This window comes from Ambystoma mexicanum, chromosome 5p (genome assembly GCF_040938575.1).
Source record: "Ambystoma mexicanum isolate Mex_15411 chromosome 5p, UKY_AmexF1_1, whole genome shotgun sequence".
Classification (NCBI taxonomy): domain Eukaryota; kingdom Metazoa; phylum Chordata; class Amphibia; order Caudata; family Ambystomatidae; genus Ambystoma; species Ambystoma mexicanum.
This window is the reverse complement of record NC_090930.1, coordinates 1,360,827,696-1,360,847,247: the sequence shown is the minus strand read 5'-3', so window position 1 is coordinate 1,360,847,247 and position 19,552 is coordinate 1,360,827,696. Positions and strand designations below refer to the sequence as shown.

General features: G+C 43.8%; 1 protein-coding gene across 1 annotated transcript in view; it reads left to right on the top strand.

Annotated features, from left to right (window-relative positions):
• Positions 1-19,552, top strand: part of DNAH5 (dynein axonemal heavy chain 5) — a 4,235,244-nt gene that overhangs the window by 3,281,958 nt on the left and 933,734 nt on the right. The window contains exon 59 of the mRNA XM_069613779.1: positions 10,577-10,780. Within this exon, the coding sequence (XP_069469880.1) occupies positions 10,577-10,780 (204 nt within the window). The remainder of the gene's footprint in view (positions 1-10,576; positions 10,781-19,552) is intronic.

Sequence of the window (19,552 nt, the reverse complement as noted above, 5' to 3'; positions counted from 1 at the left end):
CCCAAATATTTTGCCGATGATGTCCAAGAGGGCAATTGGACTGTAGTTACTTGGGTCAGATCTGTCGCTTTTTTTGTAAATAGGTACCACTGTCGACGAAGTCCATGATCTAGGAATCGATCTTAGAGCTGAACACCTGTTGAAGACCAAGCTGATAAAGGGAGCCCACTTTGTCAGGAAATTCTTGAGATCGACATTTGTCACTCCGTCAGGGCCAGGGGCTCTCGAGGCTTAGAGTTTGCTGATAACTGTGATGATATCTTCTGTGTTGGAAATGTCTGCCCAGGAAGCATCATAGTTGGCCTGGAGGATCGAGCCTGGAGACTTGGAGGCTTGAAATAGTAACTCGTAATGTAGTTACCATCGTTCGGTTTCTCTGTGCTCTGCTGGTGGTTTCATGAGAGCCCAGAATTCTCTGGCGTTTTTGCCCGCCCCTTTTTTAAACATTTCCTCTGAGTCGTTCTGGTAGAGAAGAGCTCGATGGTGTTTTATCCAGGCTTTGTATTTTTTGGTTTCTGTTGTTAGTTGGAGCTGTAGTGCGGGTGTTTTGAGAATTATGGCTTTTCTCTTTAGTTGTCTTACGGCGGCGCGCTGGATGACCACTTGTTTGTCATACTGATGAATGCCTCTATGTTGTGAGAGGGTATTGCTTCGTGGCATTTCTTTGTAGGGACTTAAGAGTGGTTGGTAATCGATGTCCGCTGTTGGGCAATCTTTAGCACTGACTTGGGATTGATAGCTCAGTGTCAGTTCGACTCTAGCGGCGGTCATTCTCAGTCGGTTGCCCTGTGCGTTATGCTCGTTGTTTTCCTTCATTGTTGGATTGGTGGGTGAGATGGAGTTCCATATAGCTCTTAAAACATTGTGATCACTCGCTGATTTCAAATTACTTCGAAAATTGTTATTAGTTTCATTGTTGCGTCAGAAAAAAAGATGTAGTCTATTGTTCCCTTTAGATTGTCTCTCTCCCAGGTGGGGTATCTTCCTGTGTCGGGGAACACCAGATCGATGTTGTGAAAGCCTCGCGAGGTCATCAGTTCGTTCCAGAGCGTGCCTCTTTTCTCAGATGTGGTCTTTTGTCTATTCTGCTGAGCAGACAGCTTGTTTGCCTTGCATTTAGCATTGAGGTTGCCGCAGATGATGATGTGAGCGATCTGTTTGTCTACCTAGATGGAGTCGATTTCTTTTTCTATCATCCACAGAAATGTTTTGTCCTCGATCGCTTGTGGGTTCCAGTACGTATTACTTATGGCTATTTGAGTGTTCGATTGTTTAGCCAAGGTCGGATCATGATGAGCCCAAATGATTCGGACTGCCAGATGGTGGGTTGAAATTCTGTAACATGCGTATGCAACATGCATATGCTTTTAAAGCATGTAAATGGCACAAACTTTATGTAAATACAGTAGGTTTTTTTAATCCACCATGGATGTTTTTACCCAATGATTACTTCATGTTAATACAACAACAGTGTACCATGCACAAATGTTGTACCAAACATAGTACATACTTTTTATGAGGATCAAAAAAATAAATCTATATGTACAATTGTATCCAATTAAAGATTTTAAAGTATCTTGTTTAATACATTATACTGTTTTTTTCAAAGAAAAAGATCCATAGATTCTAGACTTCTTACCATATTTAACTAAGTATCCACTCCCAGTATTGTACTTTTTTCTCACAAAGAAACAACCCACAGATTCCATAAGCAGTATACTCAATTGTGGTGCGATTATAAATACCATATACGCTTCAATTATATTGTTCCACCACATTATAAATACTGTAAACTCCCCCAAGAGTAACTGTAATGACTATGCACATATAACTATGGCCGTGGCAGTGTCCAGATTCTTGGGGGCATGGCCTATGGCCACAACCACAGCAATAGAATTGAACCAAAGTTATAAGCTGCCCAAAAAATGCTCTTCTTATGAGTTGAGCAACTTAACCATAACTACAGTACCGTGTAATGTATTTCAAACCCCTGTGACACTGATTATTGTGCAGAACATTTTTAAATGTATTCTGATCGGCCCAGTGCATAAATATATACATATACATTTACTTACTCATTCTCAGCCCTCAGAGTTATACATTGTGCAATGTACAGCACCCCTCCCCACGTTCTATTGCCTCCACTTGTGCGTACTTTCGGAAGTGAGCGAGGTATTTCTTTGCAGTACTCAGGTTTTAACACCTTTTAAGATGGCGCTCGCTCAGCGGCACATTCTTTATAGAGGCTCGGCTGATCTCATTGCACACCAAGTGTTCAGCATCATCTGCACATGTAAGTCAGTTTAACAGCAAGACCGGCATTATCGCTGACGGAAGGATGAACGCGAGCCACTGCAATCATGTAAGCGTGGTCGTACAGCTGAGGGAATTCCGTTCCACTGCCTATAACAACTGGGAACTTATGCAGAGCCTGTGAGTTCAAGGGTCCTTTGTATTGCTTATATCGTTCTAAAGTACAGTAATAGAAGCATGCTTTTTGGTTATCGGGATGAACCTTTGGAGCCACCTCCATTTGGCAGTCACGCTCCTGCTAGTCCCTCAAAAAAACACTAGGCTAACGGCTTTATACAGCACTACCAGGTCAATGTGCCCCAACCCTGCACACTACAAGGTTGTCTTAGAGCAGTCATATGGCTAGCTTTATTAAAAGTGTTATGGATCTACACATGTTTTTTTGCATTTACAGGCCATGCTAATTGGTATAGCAACTGGCTACAGGAAAGTAGATCTTGGCCCCTGAGGCCACACAGGAGGTATTTGCTAAAGCCTCTGTCATATTGGAGATGCTTTCTTTCCAGTCCACCGGGATAGCACGGTGTGCATTTCAGGTCAGTCTTTCTCATTATGGGCCGTGCTTGATCTTTTTTTGGGTCCTCTTGTAGGTATATTTGAACCCCATTTTTCTGGTTCCTTCAAAGGCACTTTTTGGACGACACACCCATCCTTGCAGCACATTTGAGTGAGCTTGGAAGGTAAATTATGATGGCTTGTGGTTATGGAAGGTATCATGTCCACTGACAATGTTTGTATACATTATTCACAGGCAACGTTTGTGGTTATGGAAGGTATCATGTCCACTGACAATGTTTGTATACATTATTCACAGGCAACGTTTGTCGAACACGCCACAGACCCCACCAAGTCTTAAGCATTAATATATTTTTTAATTTTTTTGTATTTATAAAGTGCTCCAAGCCCACAGGCATCCAGATGCTGGTTACAGAGGGGGACGGGGACAAAGGCATAGGAACATAGCGGGGGGGGGGATATAAATCAGTTGAACAGTCTGGTTTTAAGATGTTTTCTCAATGGCCCCTCAGATGGGGTGGAGGGGTGTTCCATAGTAAAGCAGCGATGGTTGGGAAGCTAGAGCCTCCAGTTCTGGTGCTCGTAAAGCGTGGGAGGATCAGGCGATCGCTGTAGGCTGCTCTGGTTGGTCCTGATGAGGAATGGAATGTCCGGTGACTCTGCATTAGAGGCAGGGTGGTGCAGTTTTTGATAGGGAGCGGTGAGTAATGGAGAGAATTTTAAAGTCTATTGTCTATTCAATGGAAGCCAATGGGTGGCTTTTCTGTGGACAGCTATATGGTCTTGTTTGGTCAGGTTCAAGGCTGAACGCTTAGCACTGTTCTGTGTGGTCTAGAGTTTGTTGAGGTTCCGCTTGCAGGTACCTGCCAGTAGGGAGTTAAAGTAGTCTAGTCGGGAGCCGATTACTGCTCTTGCAATGGTTAGTCGATCTTGTATGGTAATGAAGGGTCTGGCTGCGTGAAGGAGCTTGGTGGTGTGGGCAGCTTATGATGCAATGGCATTCACATGGCGGGTCATACTAAGGTTGGAATACAGGTAGAAAGCCCAAAGTTTTGACATGTGGGGAGATTGGGATTATGACGATGTCCATGGTGAAGGCTTGGAATGCAGGTACAAGTTTGGCCAGCCGTGAGGGGGGGCCCACCAGGAGTATTTCAGTTTTGTCTATATTAAGGCATAGTTGATGGGTGGCCATTCAGGCTTGTATTATGTCATAGATTCTGTTGATAGAGATAGTTTCTTGTGTATGGTCATCTATGAGTGGGAGGAGGATCTGGGTGTTGTTTGCATAGTTGGTGAAGGATATGCCGAGGGCGTCCACATGGTCAAAAAGGGGCTTAGTGCATATGTTATACAGGGTAGGGGAGATGCAGGAGCCTTGTGGGAGCCCCAAGGTACATGTATGGGTATGAGGGCTGCATTCCCAAAGTAGACCCGAGCTGTTCTGTCTCCCAAAATTGAGACAATCCACTTGGTTGCTTCGGGGGAGAAGTAAGCAGCTGAAGTGAGATGTTGGCAAAGGGCGTGGTGGTTGACCAAGTCAGAGGCTACTCACAGATCAAGCACAAGTAGTAAAGTAGCTTGCCAGAGTCACAGATGTTGTCTAGTTGATTTTTTTAGATTGGGAAGAGAGGATTCAGTGCCGTGCCCAGTGCAGAAGCCTGATTGGCATGGGCTCAGGATGTTGTTATTCTCGAGTTGGGGCTGAATTTGGAGGTATGCGTCACAGTCAAGGATTTTTAGTAGGAACAAGACTGTGGTGATAGGGCAGTAGTTTGTTGGTGTGGCGGGATCCAGTGAGGCTTTTTTAATAAAGGGGGAAATGTAGGCTTCCTTGAGTGTGGGTGGTATGAGGCTTGTGCTGAAGGTGGAATTAACAAAAGCTGTGATCATGGGCATGAGGGCTTCTGTGCAGTCTTTGATGAGCGGTGCAGGGCAGGTGTCTCCTTGGCATCGAGATGGTTTAAGGCTAGCCATGATTTTGGTAATATCCTCTTCTGAGACGGGGAGGAAGCTGAAAGGAGTGGATGTGGTTGGTTCTACGGATGCAGAGTTAGGCGTAGGGTGAGAGGTGTGGGGCCTCGGTTGGTTGGTTATTTCTTTCTCTCAAATCTTTTGTTGGAGGGTGGAGATTTTGTCAGTGAAGGCATCTTGGCCATTTTGACACCAGGCATCATCTTTGGTGAAGTTATTGACCGGAGTGACTGGGATCTTTAGTGCACATAAAATGGCAAATAGCTACCGTGAGAGGTAGTGAGTGTGGGTGATTCTACTAGTGATGCGGGTAGCTTTGGCAGTGATGATGGCATGCTTGTAGGCTTTGGATAATTTAGCTAGCATGTTTTGTTAGTTATTGTGGGGGCTTTGCACCTGCTGGCTTCCATTGTGTGTGACGTGGCTCTCCTGGATTATAGTTCAGGGGTGAACAAAGTGTTTCTACGAGTGGTGGGTTTGGCATTCTGCAGTTTAAGTGGGGTAATGGAGTCAACTGCTGAGGTGATGGCAGAGTTGTAGATGTTGATGAGTGTCATGGGGTCTCAGGGCTGGGAGGTACATATGAGTGTTTGGTCTGCCAGCAGGTAAAGGAGGAGGTGTTCCTTTGTGAGGTTGCGGGAGCAACATGTGAAGGTAGGTGGGAGCGGGGTGTTGTAGATGTTCTGCATGGGGCAGGTCGGTACGTTGAAGGTGATTGTGTGGTTGTCAGTCCAGAGGTTAGGGGAGTTGGCTATGACAGTAGTGGGGTAGTTGAGGTTGGCGATCCAGTCTCGTGTTGTACTTAGTCAATGTTTTGGGCTGGAGACACATTGTCTAAATCCTAGGGCGTTGAGAGAACTGGTCAGATTGAGGGCATTCCTGTCAGCCAGATCATTATACCCGTGATGATTATTTTGGGGTAGGTCAGAGATTGGTATGAATAGGCTGTAGGAGGCCTTCTTCAAATGATTTAGTAGGCCCTGTGGGGTGATTGGCAATCTGGAGGGTGATGGTGGAGGTAGGGGTGGTAAGGAGCTTGGCGGTAAGCATTTCATGAGAGGGGGCGCTGGTGGCAGGGAGCATGCGAATAGGTGACGGCTCTCTATGGATAAGTGCAATCCCACCTCCCTTGTGTGAGAGGCGATCACAGCAAAGGATAGTGTACCCAGGAGGAATGGCAATGGAGAGTGCTGGGCTAGCTGCTTGATGAAGCCATGATTCATTTATGGCAAGCATGGCTCTGGGTGATAACCTGGTCTCGAATTTCAGTGGCTTGTGCGATTACTGAGCAGGCATTAATGAGCGCACAGGTGAGATGGCAGGGTACGGAAATTGCAGCCTGAGGATTGTCTAGTCTGACAGTATGTGCTGAGCTGCGCATTCTGAGGTGCATGTTGCGGGCACTCAGTGTTGGCGGGTTGGCATGGGAAACGGATGGTGCCACATTGCGATCAGAAACATGTTGGGTTATTTACAGAGCAGTTATATTAAATGTGGGAAATACTGCCCTTTGGTTGTTACAAGAGCATTTATACATTAGGTGGTGGATATACTGCCCCATGCAACTGAGCCTTAGCTAGTTTGGATTTTTGACTAGTGTATGGTTCAGCACTGTGTCACTGGGTGTGGGGTTGGATATCCATTTTTTATATTGTATTTATGATTAAATGTGGCTATTTTTCCAGCCTGCTTTTTTAAGGAAATAATGTTTTCTCATCAAGTACTAATAAAGTTATACTTTTATTCTTTCTCAGTATGGGTCATTTATATGTACCAGTGTATTGTGACATTATACCTTGCTTGCTCACACCCTTCATTGAGGGGATCTTTTGTGTTTATACTTTGTATTACCCAGTTATTTCCCCCATGTAGCGGGTTCCTCTTTTTGTTTAAAAGAAGATCGTTATCAGATACCACGGTCATTTGAAATTTCAAATGTTTTCGGACCGGCTTGTGTAGAATGTAGGACTCCTGATCCGAAAGCCACGTCTTGACAGCGCTTCTTGACACATTCTGACCATCAGTTCTCAGTTTATGATACAGTCCCTCAACAGCTACATTACTACCAAAATCCCCCTCATCGTAATTTACTTTTGGGCAGCTTCACGCGGGACATGTTCACCCCGCAGCTGTTGGACATAAAGACACAACTACATTTTACAAACAACGGATTTGTATTGACATTTACAACATCAGATTTATTTTTTGAATTACAACATCAGATTTTCATTCAGGTGTAATATCTGGGGTTGTTTGTTGCTGCCCAGTTATCAATAAGGATGCAAATTCTGCAGTATGCACAATTACTTCATACACACTCTGCCGTTCACCGCGTCAATAAGCAAACATACACAGTACAGCAGTGGCTGATAGAAATGTATTTTATATATTTATTTATTTCATTTATTTATTTGTATAGTGTGCAAAACACAGAGGTATCTAGGCACTTAAATGTAAGAGATTGGTTTCAGTGCTTGAGGTTACAGAATAGAAGCGTAAGAAGTGCATCACAATGTTGTGGATCGTGCAACGGTAATACATCATACGCAAAGTGCAAAAGAAAAGTACATGGTGATCGCATCCATTGAGCCTAACCCCATGTTTCAGGGCGGCAGCAGCACACAGATGCGAAAGGCCATCAATAGGCAAATACATGGAGCCTATCCTATGTTGCAGAGCGGCAGCAACGCACAGATGCGAGAGTTCAGCAATAGGCAAATACATGGTGCCTTCCCCCATGTTGCAGGGCCGCAAAAACACATAGATGCGATAGTCAGACCAGTGGGCAAATACATGGCCCCTACCCCATGTTGCAGGGTGGCAGCAGCACACAGATGCTCCCTATCTAACAGTCAATATCCTTTATTGGCTAGTAAATTATGTTGCTTGTCGTACACCGCCAGCTTCAGTGAAAGTTCCACAGGCAGCCTTAAATCATCAAAACCATCTTTGTAGCGATTTCACCAGTAGAGGTCCATTGTAGGGAGGCATCTGTTTAAACATATGCTCGCAATACATGGAGTATGGTTATATTCATTTTGTTCATGTTATATTCTCGTGTCTTGAAACACTTGTGAATAGGCGCGTTACAAATGCCATATCATATGCCTGCTGTGATGCTTGCAGATAACACAACATCTGTGGGGATCTACTACCTAGATGCTCTTTAGGTAAAGCCTATTCACTGGCTACATATTCACTGGCGGGTTTCACATTAAATTGGCTACTTCTCAACAGGTGTTAATTTTTTTATCACCTGAAAATATGCATAAATATAAGCACATTATCTACATTCTCAATCTTCATAGGTCAGTTTATGAGGCACCATGCAAATGTTTCTCTTGTAATGACTTAAATATACCTTATCCCCCACTTGCGAACAGCTTTCTCAATTATAGTTCTAACAAACAACAGACACCCCCATCTAAACTGCTTCATTTTCAAAAGGGGCTTATGCGCCTCTTGTATAACCTACAATTCTTTAGACATGCATTGTTCCGCTCCTCTCACAACCCTTAGTTGGCCTAATGGCTGTATTTGACGCATCATTTTTACAAGACGTTTGGGGCTCAACATGTATCATATTTTACGTAACAACTTTTCTGTATAGGATATTTGAAAACATTCATGAACCTCCTGATGTGGATTCTTCTATTTTTTGCCCTGCGCACCATTTGGGAAAGTGTTGTTTTAAACATGTTTGTTTTCATCACTAAGGCTGTGAATGGCTAGGATATCAGCCCAGGTAACAATGGTTGTGACTGCATCGTCTTTAACACTATTTGTCTCCATTATCGAGACACATTGCGTACGCAGTATAATATTGAGATACCCTGGGTTTTCAATTTGATTTGTACAGCAAGCACAGTAAATATTGACAGTGTCTGCTATAGCTTGGCTCTCCTGATTGCCATCCTTTTTTCAGCTAGAGGCTGTGGACAAAAACAGAAATGCATGGTTTTAACGCTTGCTTAGGGGTCAGACTCCTAAACAGGTACAAACATTTGCTTAAAAAATATACCCACAGCTGGCATGACGTCCGATATTGATGATCCATGTCCCTCTGTATTATACAAATGTTGACGGGGTCGGGGTCCCTCTCGCCCACCCCAACTCTATCATTCTGCATGATCATAGACTTAAATCCATTATCGTCAGACTCCATTTCACCATGTCTAAACATGATAGTAAGGGTTCTACCCCCATGGACTGCTCGAGTACCATGCCGTCAGCACAGTTAGCCATATGCAAACTAGCCATATCTTCGGCAGCACTCGCCTGTGCATTTTGAATGACATCTTCAGCACACCAACCTATGACAGTACCGATGAGAGGCAGTTGACTGCCCACAGAAAGTGTATACATGTTCTCACTGACCTCCCAATCTTCATGGACTGCCTTCAAAGCATGTGAGTCGTCCATTACATCAAGACTGTTGTATCTTCTCCTAAGGCAATACAGTAAATATAATTGTGATCACTGGGGTTGCCAGGGGCTGTTTTCTCCTCATTGTAACTATCGCTGTTCATAATTACAGTTTCCTTGACACCACGCTGGATAGCCCAGAGAAGTCTTAACAGCACACATGTTTTTGAGGCCTACAATAACAGCTATGATATATGATTTATAACGTGCCTGTACACAAAAGTTTCTAGGCGCGAGAATACAAGGGAGGGAGTACAGAAGGAAGACAATAACTAGGCCATGTGTCATTCAGATCCTGCAAGTGCGGGGGTGAGGGTGAGGGAGAAGTGCTAGGGGGGACCCGTATTGTGAGACCCCAACCCTAAAAGTGTCATAGCCTTAGAGCCGCCCATAGACATATGACTATCACATAGACCCAATCAAACTATAGGGATGCTATCAAATTTGTATTTTGTTTTAAATCCATTAGGTTTCTTATCAAATGTATTGGGGTTCACTTAAATTTATAGTGGTTTGGGTAAATCTATATCAAATTTGTATATCAAATTCATTGGAATTCTTATCAAATGTATATAAAATGAATATAAAATGTATATACATTTTTTGGGGGGTCATCAAATGAATTGGGGCTCAATTCAATGTGTAGGAGTTCAGATACATCTCTAGCAAATTATACATGCACTACAGCAGGGCTCTTATCGAGTTTATATACAATTTATATACTTGTTTGGGGGTCATTCAATTTATCGGGGTTCAATCAAGCTGATAGTAGTTCATTGGTGTTCTAAAGGGGCTTGGCCACCTGTCACTTGAACGCTTGATGAAAGACATCCCACTCTACCTTGCTTTTAACATGTTTAGTCACAGCCAAATCCGCAGAGTTAACATCCAAAGATGCGCTCAGTTTTGAGAATATAGTTCATTATATTAAAAGTAGCATAACGCTGACTTTTTAATTTCTTTTTAGAGAAACAGTCTTCTGCGTATATTGCTTTCACTGCAGCACATGGTCTTGTTGTCAGCATTGTGAATATTTGGTAGAGATGATTCCTATTTTTTATTTCATGGTAAATAATCATTTAGGAACATAATGCTTTATTTTACTTTGATCCAAATAACTGTGCATTGCTTTATTCCACACTCTAGTAGTACCATTACCACTGATAACCAGTGATAAAGTTGTGAGATTTTATCTTTGATTTAGTTCATTAGGATGCTCTGTGTGTTGTCCTCCTGAGGTCAATTGGGTGCAAACCTCTGATATGTTGCCTGGAATGGTACTTCATGGCCACCATTTAGATTGTTACACTTGATGCTGTGTTTACCATGTTTCTTTTTCATTTCTTAGACAATCAAGCCAACTGATATTGCCACAGTTCGTACTCTGGGTCGGCCTCCTCATCTTATAATGCGCATTATGGACTGTGTGCTACTATTATTCCAGCGAAAAGTGAACACAGTGAAATTAGACCAGGAGAAAGGGTGCACTAGCCCGTCTTGGCAAGAATCATTAAAACTGATGACAACAGGAAATTTCTTACAGAACCTTCAGGTAAGAATTTGAAAAAAGAAAGAAAAGGTTGTGATGCATTTTGAGCAGGAAATGTGTGTAGGGAAACGGAATGCAGTATTGATCCATATAAGAATGGGGTAATATTTATAGAAATATTCAAAGATGCCTTCGTTTTTAAATTATAATTGATACAGGAAATTCTTTTAAAATGATGTTTCACTTAATGGCTCAATAGTGGATATTTTAATCGTTTAAAAAACAAAAGTGGCCCAGTTTGGACAGTAACGGGAGGAGCAAATATTACTAAACACTTCACATCCAATTCTGTATTGTGCACATACATCTTTGTACTTAATAAGCATGGGGACCCTTGACCTTTAAGGTAATTAAAATGTGCAATGTGTGAGGTCCTTAGGAACGGGAACTCTCAATAAGGAAGCATTTGAGATATGGGATTGACGAATTGTCTTACATGGACAACTTAAAAAATTGCCATTTAGGTTAGAAACTAGGTAATAGAAGCTTTCAATTTTCGATGATAGCTTGTGCATTCTATGTTATTTGCTACTGGTAGAACCACGCTCCATTTTTAATATTAATCTCCCTCCGTTTGTATCTTTTCAACCGATCTCTTTAGCCCTCGCTTTTATGTGCATCTTAACTTGCAAGAGCAATATCCCCACCCCTGCAAGCTTAACTGTTTCTACCCTTTACTTTGTTGGTCAGCTGTGCCCCATTTTTCAAAGCAGCGACCTCACTGAGCGTGTCATTCTTGATAATCCTGGGTAGCTCCAGTATATCCCTCAGCACGCCTGGGGTGCTCCTCGTTTTCACATTTCATATTACGATTCATTAGCATAATTTCCCTTCATGCCTGGTTGTGTATAGAGAGCACGCATACCTAAAAACACTATTTCATGTTGGATGTAGAGCGCAATGGTTGTTTGGTGCGGGTGATTTCTTCAGATTTGTTTCACCAGATTACGCATTTTATCTGAGACCATGTCCTCCCCGCTCCTTCTCTATTACCTCCATAAATGTGACCCCTGTTGCTGAAGCGTTCCACATGGCACAGGCACACAAGCAGTCTGACCACAGCAACAAATAGCGTTACTAGCGCGCCAAGATTTTCATGGGAATGATGCAGTACGCTAATAGCAGGGTTCGAAATTGAGGGGAGCTGGTAGCTATTTAGCTCCTGCGTGTGGTTTACAAGAGCCTGGTTAGCTTGATACCAAAGACTACCATGGATTACTTTTGGGTCCCCATGCCAACTGATGCCGAACAAAAACATCTATGTGAATTTAAATCTGTGTGTTTGGAACAATTTATAAATACACATTATTACACATCTATACAACATAGATAATTGTCAAAATGTTATGTTGGCATCTTATGTAGAAATTAGATTTGCGGAACGCTATGCACTACTAACTCCTCATTCCCCATTGGTAGCTCCTAGTCACTGACTAATGCTGGATACCAAGGATCTGCTTTTAGCTTCTGCTTTTGCAATCTTAATTTCGACCCCTGTAATAGTATGGAGTATTTGTGGCTGGTTCCTTTACAGATCAAAAACAAAGAGGTGATGGCTGGAAGGTTTAGAATTAATCTTAACCTCTGGCATTGTTCTGGGCAACCCTCCAGACCATCGTTCTTCGCCTGCCAAGCCATTACAGAAGGGGAAAGACCATATGCAAATCAGGCTTAGCCCCACCCCAAAAGGGGCAGTCCAGCCCGAACTGCTAGGTCACATCCCTTCTGCACGAGACCACAAGCATCCCCAAACATGTTTCGGCCTTGTTGGGCCTCATCAGTGAGGAGTAGCTTGGGTCTCTAGGCCCAGCAGGCACGGGCCCACGTCTGGGCATACCCGTCCCAGTCGGGGTGACATATCAAAAACAAAAAGGTGATGGCTGGAAGGTTTAGAATTAATCTTAACCTCTGGCATTGCTCTGGGCAACCCTCCAGACCATCGTTCTTCGCCTGCCAAGCCATTACAGAAGGGGAAAGACCATATGCAAATCAGGCTTAGCCCCACCACAAGCATCCCCAAACATGTTTCGGCCTTGTTGGGCCTCATCAGTGAGGAGTAGCTTGGGTCTCTAGGCCCAGCAGGCACAGGACCCACGTCTGGGCATACCCGTCCCAGTCGGGGTGACATATCAAAAACAAAGAGGTGATGGCTGGAAGGTTTAGAATTAATCTTAACCTCTGGCATTGCTCTGGGCAACCCTCCAGACCATCGTTCTTCGCCTGCCAAGCCATTACAGAAGGGGAAAGACCATATGCAAATCAGGCTTAGCCCCACCCCAAAAGGGGCAGTCCAGCCCGAACTGCTAGGTCACATCCCTTCTGCACGAGACCACAAGCATCCCCAAACATGTTTCGGCCTTGTGGGTCCCTTGTCTGCTGGGCCTAGAGACCCAAGCTACTCCTCACTGATGACGCCCAACATGGCTGAAACATGTCTGGGGATGCTTGTGGTCTCGTGCAAAAGGGATGTGACCTAGCAGTTCGGGCTGGACTACCCCTTTGGGGGTGGGACCAAGCCTGATTTGCATATGGTCTTTCCCCTTTTGTAATGGCTTGGCAGGCGAAGAACGATGGTCTGGAGGGTTGCCCAGAGCAGTGCCAGAGGTCAAGATTTATTCTAAACCTTCCAGCCATCAACTCTTATGTTTTGCTGGTTCCTTTACAGGGCTGCCGTTATAAAAACTCACTTGCGACTCGTAGCCACCCCAAAAGGTATTGAGTGGGTAGTATGCCATCGATTTAGTCAATAAATACAGCTCTTTGAGGCCCCCTTTATTCTTATTCCAATTTTGTTAGAAACCCTCTGATTGCCTGCATCACAATGGGGAGAGCAGTAAGGAATGTAGGAAGGCTGCAAGAAAATCAAAATCTGTCCTAAAGCTTATCTATAAACGTATCATTGGGCAATACAAAGAGCTTTTAAGAAAAACCTTGGTATTTGGTATATACATTGACTATCAGTTCACAATGATTTGTGCCCCTTTTTTCGCTCCTTTGTTCGTGTGTAGGTTCCCCCATAATCTGACAAACACATGTTCACTAATCCATTTGAACCTTTTTACTTGTTCACAAGGTTGGAAAATTAAATATGCATACTCTTTATTCTACATAAACAGTTGGATAAGATAGCCATTTCCCCTCCTTGCGCATGCACGATAGTCAGGGTTGTTTTGCAGAGGGTTTTATCACATTTAACTGTACATTGCCCATATTATTATATTACATTTTAACGATTATCAATCTTTGGGAAAAGGTAAAAACTGGACGCACATAAGTGATTGCGACTAACATGCAGGGTCTTGCTGGCCAGCATGTGGGAAGAAAATGGAAAAGATCCTTGGACCCGAGGTGTAACACTGAGCTGAGTATGAGTGTAGAACTAGAAAGCAAGCTTGAAACACACGTACAGATTAGTTCCTTGCAGAACCATTTCTAGGGGCGGGCCAATCGTTAAACTGCATGGGGCACAGGCGAGGAGGGGCGCAATAGGGGCACATGTGTATTTACCCAAGGGTGTCCAGCGGCAGTGAAACTAAGGAGCTCACCATAAGCATTAGTTCCATTTTTGTGCGGAGGCTAACACATGGAAGGCAGCCTGCAGTCTGTTAGGGGATCTGTGGGTTAATCGTCCTGAACAAGTGAAGCATGGGACTGGGTGGGCTTGAAGTGGGTCTGCAAAGAAAGAAAACAAGCGCACATTGTCTGGCCGAGGCTCATCAGCTCACGAGAACAAAAAGGTATAATTAGTTGCATTGTAACTCTAATTAGCAAGCAATGCCGTAGAGTCAGCGAAGCACCATTCTGAGTGCATAAGTGGCAAAAGATGCCACGTGAGCACCTCCTGACACCAGCATAAATATTGACTGCAGCTGTGCAGCTCCACACCTTGCACCATCCCACATAGATGAGCAATCTCTAGCTCAAGGAAATTAAGAGCCTGTATCTGTTAATGACCAAGTTGGCAATAAAGCCCCACTGTTTAAAATAAACGGTGTGTGCATGTTCTTTGAGTGGGCCACAACATAATTGGCGACAAGGATTCATGGACCACCCACGACCTTCAAGATGCAGTGCGCGACGCCACCCCCACCATTCTCTGCTGGCCCCTGGTAGGCCAGTCATCCCATGGCTTCAGTAGGAGCCCCTGTTTCAGGCGTATTAGGAAGTGGTTAGCGGGATTGATTACCCTACGGCATGGAAGAAGACCATGCTGCTCAATGCGCTAGGGGTCGAAGGTCAGAGGACTTTTGCAGGATTGAATCCTGAAACTCCGGAAAGGGAAGATGACGACATGTATAAGAGGTTTTCGTCCAAAGAGATCATAGTCCTACATAGAATCAGGCTCTATAGCCGAAAACAGGAACCCCCAGAACTGGTTGATGACTATGTGGTCAAGCTATGAGAATTGGCAGTGATGTGAGCATTTGGTGGCACGTCGGAAAACAGGATTTGCAACATGCTTAAATTCATCCTCGAGAAGGAGCTTCAATGAGACAAAGCCATTCAGACTGCGAGAGCAGTGGAGGAGACATACTGCAGACGAAAGGTGTAGGCAAGTAGTGTCTCGATATCCGAGGTGCAGGTGGTACACTACAAGGTAAGGCGAGATAGAGGGCAACTGAAGCCAAGGAAGATACCGTGGGAAGACGTGAGCCACTTAAGTGCCATAGGTGCACCAGCACCACCCATTTGGCAAATAGCAGAGATTGTCCTGCAAGGAACAGGGAGTGCTCCAAATGCACAAGGTTTGGACATTTTGCCTCGGCTTGCACGTGGAAAGCTAAGAAAGCAGTGACAGCAGTGCAGAGTGATGAGGTCAGAGATGAGGCCTCCTCTGAAGAAGAAGGATGTACCACGCTCATTATGGTCAACAGTGTCACTGCTCGCAGAGAGAAACCCCACTGCACCATCAAGGTAGACGGACGTGAGACGAGTGTGATGGCAGATTCCGGCTCAGGCATCACCATATTGCATGGTCGGCAAAGAGAAAGTGGAAGTTTGCATGTCCAAGCACAATCCCACAGTCTTTGGTGGGACCACCGTGTACTTATTGGGATACATATCAGCTACAGCAGAGTTCAAAGGAAGACGTACAAAGACCAAGGTATACTTTGCAGAAAGGGGCCCAGCGGTTTTGGGATGGGATGATCAAGACAAGCTGCGAATTAGACTAGATGCCTGTGTAGAGGGACAGGTCCTGTCCATAGCCAGAGGAGGAGCGTCGATCACCAAGGAAGAATTTCCAGAACTGGTCTCCAACACACCTGGAAAGATCAGGAAATACGTTCACAAAATCAAACTCAAACAGGACGCCATACCAGTAAAGCAGAAGGTGAGACCGGTACCAGCAACAGCTAGAAGTGCACTGCAGGTGAAGCTTGACAAGATGCTGATGGATTGGACGATAGAGTCGTCTGAATGGCTCAGCCCAGTAGTGCTCATAAAAAAAGAAAACACAGGATCTACGAATTTGCATCGACCTACGTAGCCCAAATATTGAAGTGATATCGGACGGCTATCCTTTACCAAGCATCAATGAACTAATTCTGTTAATAAAAGAGGCCAAGGTGTTTTTGAAGCTCAACATGAGAGAAACCTATCATCAGATCAGTCGGCAAAGGATGCCACAGGAGCCCTGGCGCTCCTCCTGAAACCAGCATAAATATTGACTGCAGCTGTGCAGCTCCACACCTTGCGCCATTCCACATAGATGAGCAGTCCCTAGCTCAAGAACATTAAGAACATGTATCTGTTAATGAGCAAGTTGGCAATTAAGCCCCACTGTTTCAAGTAAGCTGTGTGTGCATGTTCATTGAGTGGGCCACATCAGACGAGCTTGTTCTCTCACTCACATGCTCTGTGTGTAAGACAGGAAGAAGGCTTCTTAAATTCGTACTTTAACGTACACATGTTTCTTTATTCATGCACTGACGAAAGCCGAGAATTTTTGCAGGCTCTGTCCTCAGAGCCTTTTTAATTCTTATAACCCCATGAGTGCAAACACGAAGACCAAAAAATACGTACATCTTTGAAAATGATGCTGAAAGGGTCTGTGTAAGCAGCAATAATATGGCAAAGGGCTTTGCTCTTTTCCTGTAACTAATGTACCTGGCTGTCTCAACATTTGTATTGTAACCGAATATTTCTTCGATTTGCTTGTAAACCTGGCGAGGAGAATATGTCACAACTCTGTATTTTGCCAAACTACAAAAAAATGAAACCAGGCAACAATTCATGACGTTTGGAGCCTATTTGCCTCTTGTTTTCTTTTTTGTAAATAATATTACCAGCACAATAATCCCGAAATCACCTCAACCAATATTTAGCTGGTCAGGTAGTGAACCGAGTGAAGAGCCTACTTCTGTTGCCTGTGTTCCTCCTGCTGTTTACCATTACGTTGGCTAACAGTAATATTTGTAGTGTACACTTCCCAAATCAAGGTAGCAAGAGCTAGACATAAAACAAAGCATTTTTATTTTATTATTTATAACCACCAATAATCACATTTTTAAATCACTTTTTTATAAAGCTCTTTATGATAGAGCCTTCACGTTTGTTAGTGCTGCAAAATATATATATTTTTAGTTAGTTTTTATATCTCTCTTCATTAAAAGAGCTTTCATATTTGTAAGCGCTGCCAAATAGGTACTATTACCCTTTAATGGTACTCAATAATGTCTCTGTGGTTACAAGACTCATAGATACACCTGGCATTTCTACCCACCCCAAACTACTTGAATCCTTTCCTGTGGTGGGGGTTGTCAGACCTTAACGAATTGCACAATCCAATGGGCTTATTTGAAAGATTTCTGGCAATTGTGCTATAAAATGCCCTTTTAGGGCCTATTTTTCCAACCTGCTCTTTGGGGAAGCCCCTCTCTCATGCAGGTAGCATAGCCTTTGTTCATTAGGCCCTAAACGTTAGCATACCTTTAATTTTGATAGGGCTTTTGAAAAAGTGTAACAGTTAGATCCCCATGGAAAGACCTGCCTGGGCTGAAGTGTGGGACTGTAGCGGAGGCGGTGGAGAGGGTAAAAAGCCTGAACAGAGTAGGCAGACAATCTAGACAGTGGCAGAATAAGAAGGTTTAGTGGGTGGGAATTTTTCCAACCTGCTCTTTGGGGAAGCCCCTCTCTCATGCAGGTAGCATAGCCTTTGTTCATTAGGCCCTAAACGTTAGCATAACTTTAATTTTGATAGGGCTTTTGAAAAAGTGTAACAGTTAGATCCCCATGGAAAGACCTGCCTGGGCTGAAGTGTGGGACTGTAGCGGAGGCGGTGGAGAGGGTAAAAAGCCTGAACGGAGTAGGCAGACAATCTAGACAGTGGCAGAATAAGAAGGTTTAGTGGGTGGTAGTAGGAGAGGTTGGGGGACAGAAGTTGGTTAGTGCGAGAATGTGAGAATGAATGAAAGGTTGTATTTTATTATTTATTTATTTTTACATTTAAAAAGCGCACATGCAGCCTGGGGGCATCGAGGCACTGTTAGAGAAAGTGGCAGCTTAGTTGCAAGCAACATACAGAGCATTGTTACAGATCAATACAGGACAAACTTCTTGGTTCCGACAACCAGGTTTTGAGTGCTTTACTAAAGGCATGGTGTGAGGGCTCTGCCCTGAGGGTAAATGGCAGAGAGTTCCATTGCATAGCAGCAATGAATGGGAAACTCGCCCGCCTGCCCTGGCTCGTTTGACTCTGGGGACTACGAGTCGGTTGGAGAAGGGTGTTCTGGTAAGTCTGGAATCGCAGGTCCTACTCACTCGTTGAGAGAGGTAAGGTGGGGCTGCGTGGTTGATGCATTTGTGAGTGATAGCAAGTATTTTGAACAGGACACATTCTTCTTGAATGGGGAGCAAATGTGCCTGCTTTCTTGGGGTCGTTAGTGACAGGAGAAGTAAAGGCAAACAATATCAAAAGTGGGAAATAGTTCTGAAAGGAGAAATCATAAAACGGATGAGAATGTGACAATGAAAGAAAAGAAAGGGGAGAGGGAACAAAGAGAAATTGGATGAAAAAGTCAATGAACAAGAGAGAGGGCATGAGGCAAATATAAAATAAGAACGAAAGGAGATTGGGAAGAGCAAAGGAAAGGAGACCACGAAAAAACAAAAGGAAGAGTGGAATAAAGAAAAAGAAATGAGCTAAATAGGGAGAAAATGCAGGCAGGAATAAGAAAGCACAATAGAAGGGGATCAGGCAAGTGAAAACAGTAGACTGAGAAGGAGGGAGCAAGAATAAGGAAATTAAATACGTACAGCAATGTACAGAGGTAGAAAATGGTGATCTTAAAAAGGGGGAGATGAATGATTGTTAGTTAAAATTTCATTTACTGCTGTTTTACCACTATATTTGTGGACCACCCAACTTTTTGCTTCTGTTTCAGTCTCCAGGCCTGACTTTCTGCCAGTGAAGTACAGCTTTCAGCTATGCTCCACTGGGTTTTCGCTCATCTTCCTGGGAAACTGACTTGTCCTTCTGAAAGTCAGTACTGGGAAACATTGTTTCCCTTAGTCTTATGACTTTGTTGCCACTTTTGGCAACTGTATTTCAGTGCGCAAAGTGGCCCTGGACCTCCCTTAAGGATTTTTTTGTAACTGGCCAATGTGGCTAGGATTAGACTGGTGGCAGCAGAAGCTTTTTGTGTATTTTTATGAACTTTTACTGAGCCATACCACGTTTAACGCATTTGGCTCATGACTGTGGCTAGTGTCCGTCATGGCCGTGACACAAGGTCTTTTGTCTTCTCCTTTAGCCATTTTGTCCTTTGGCTTTCC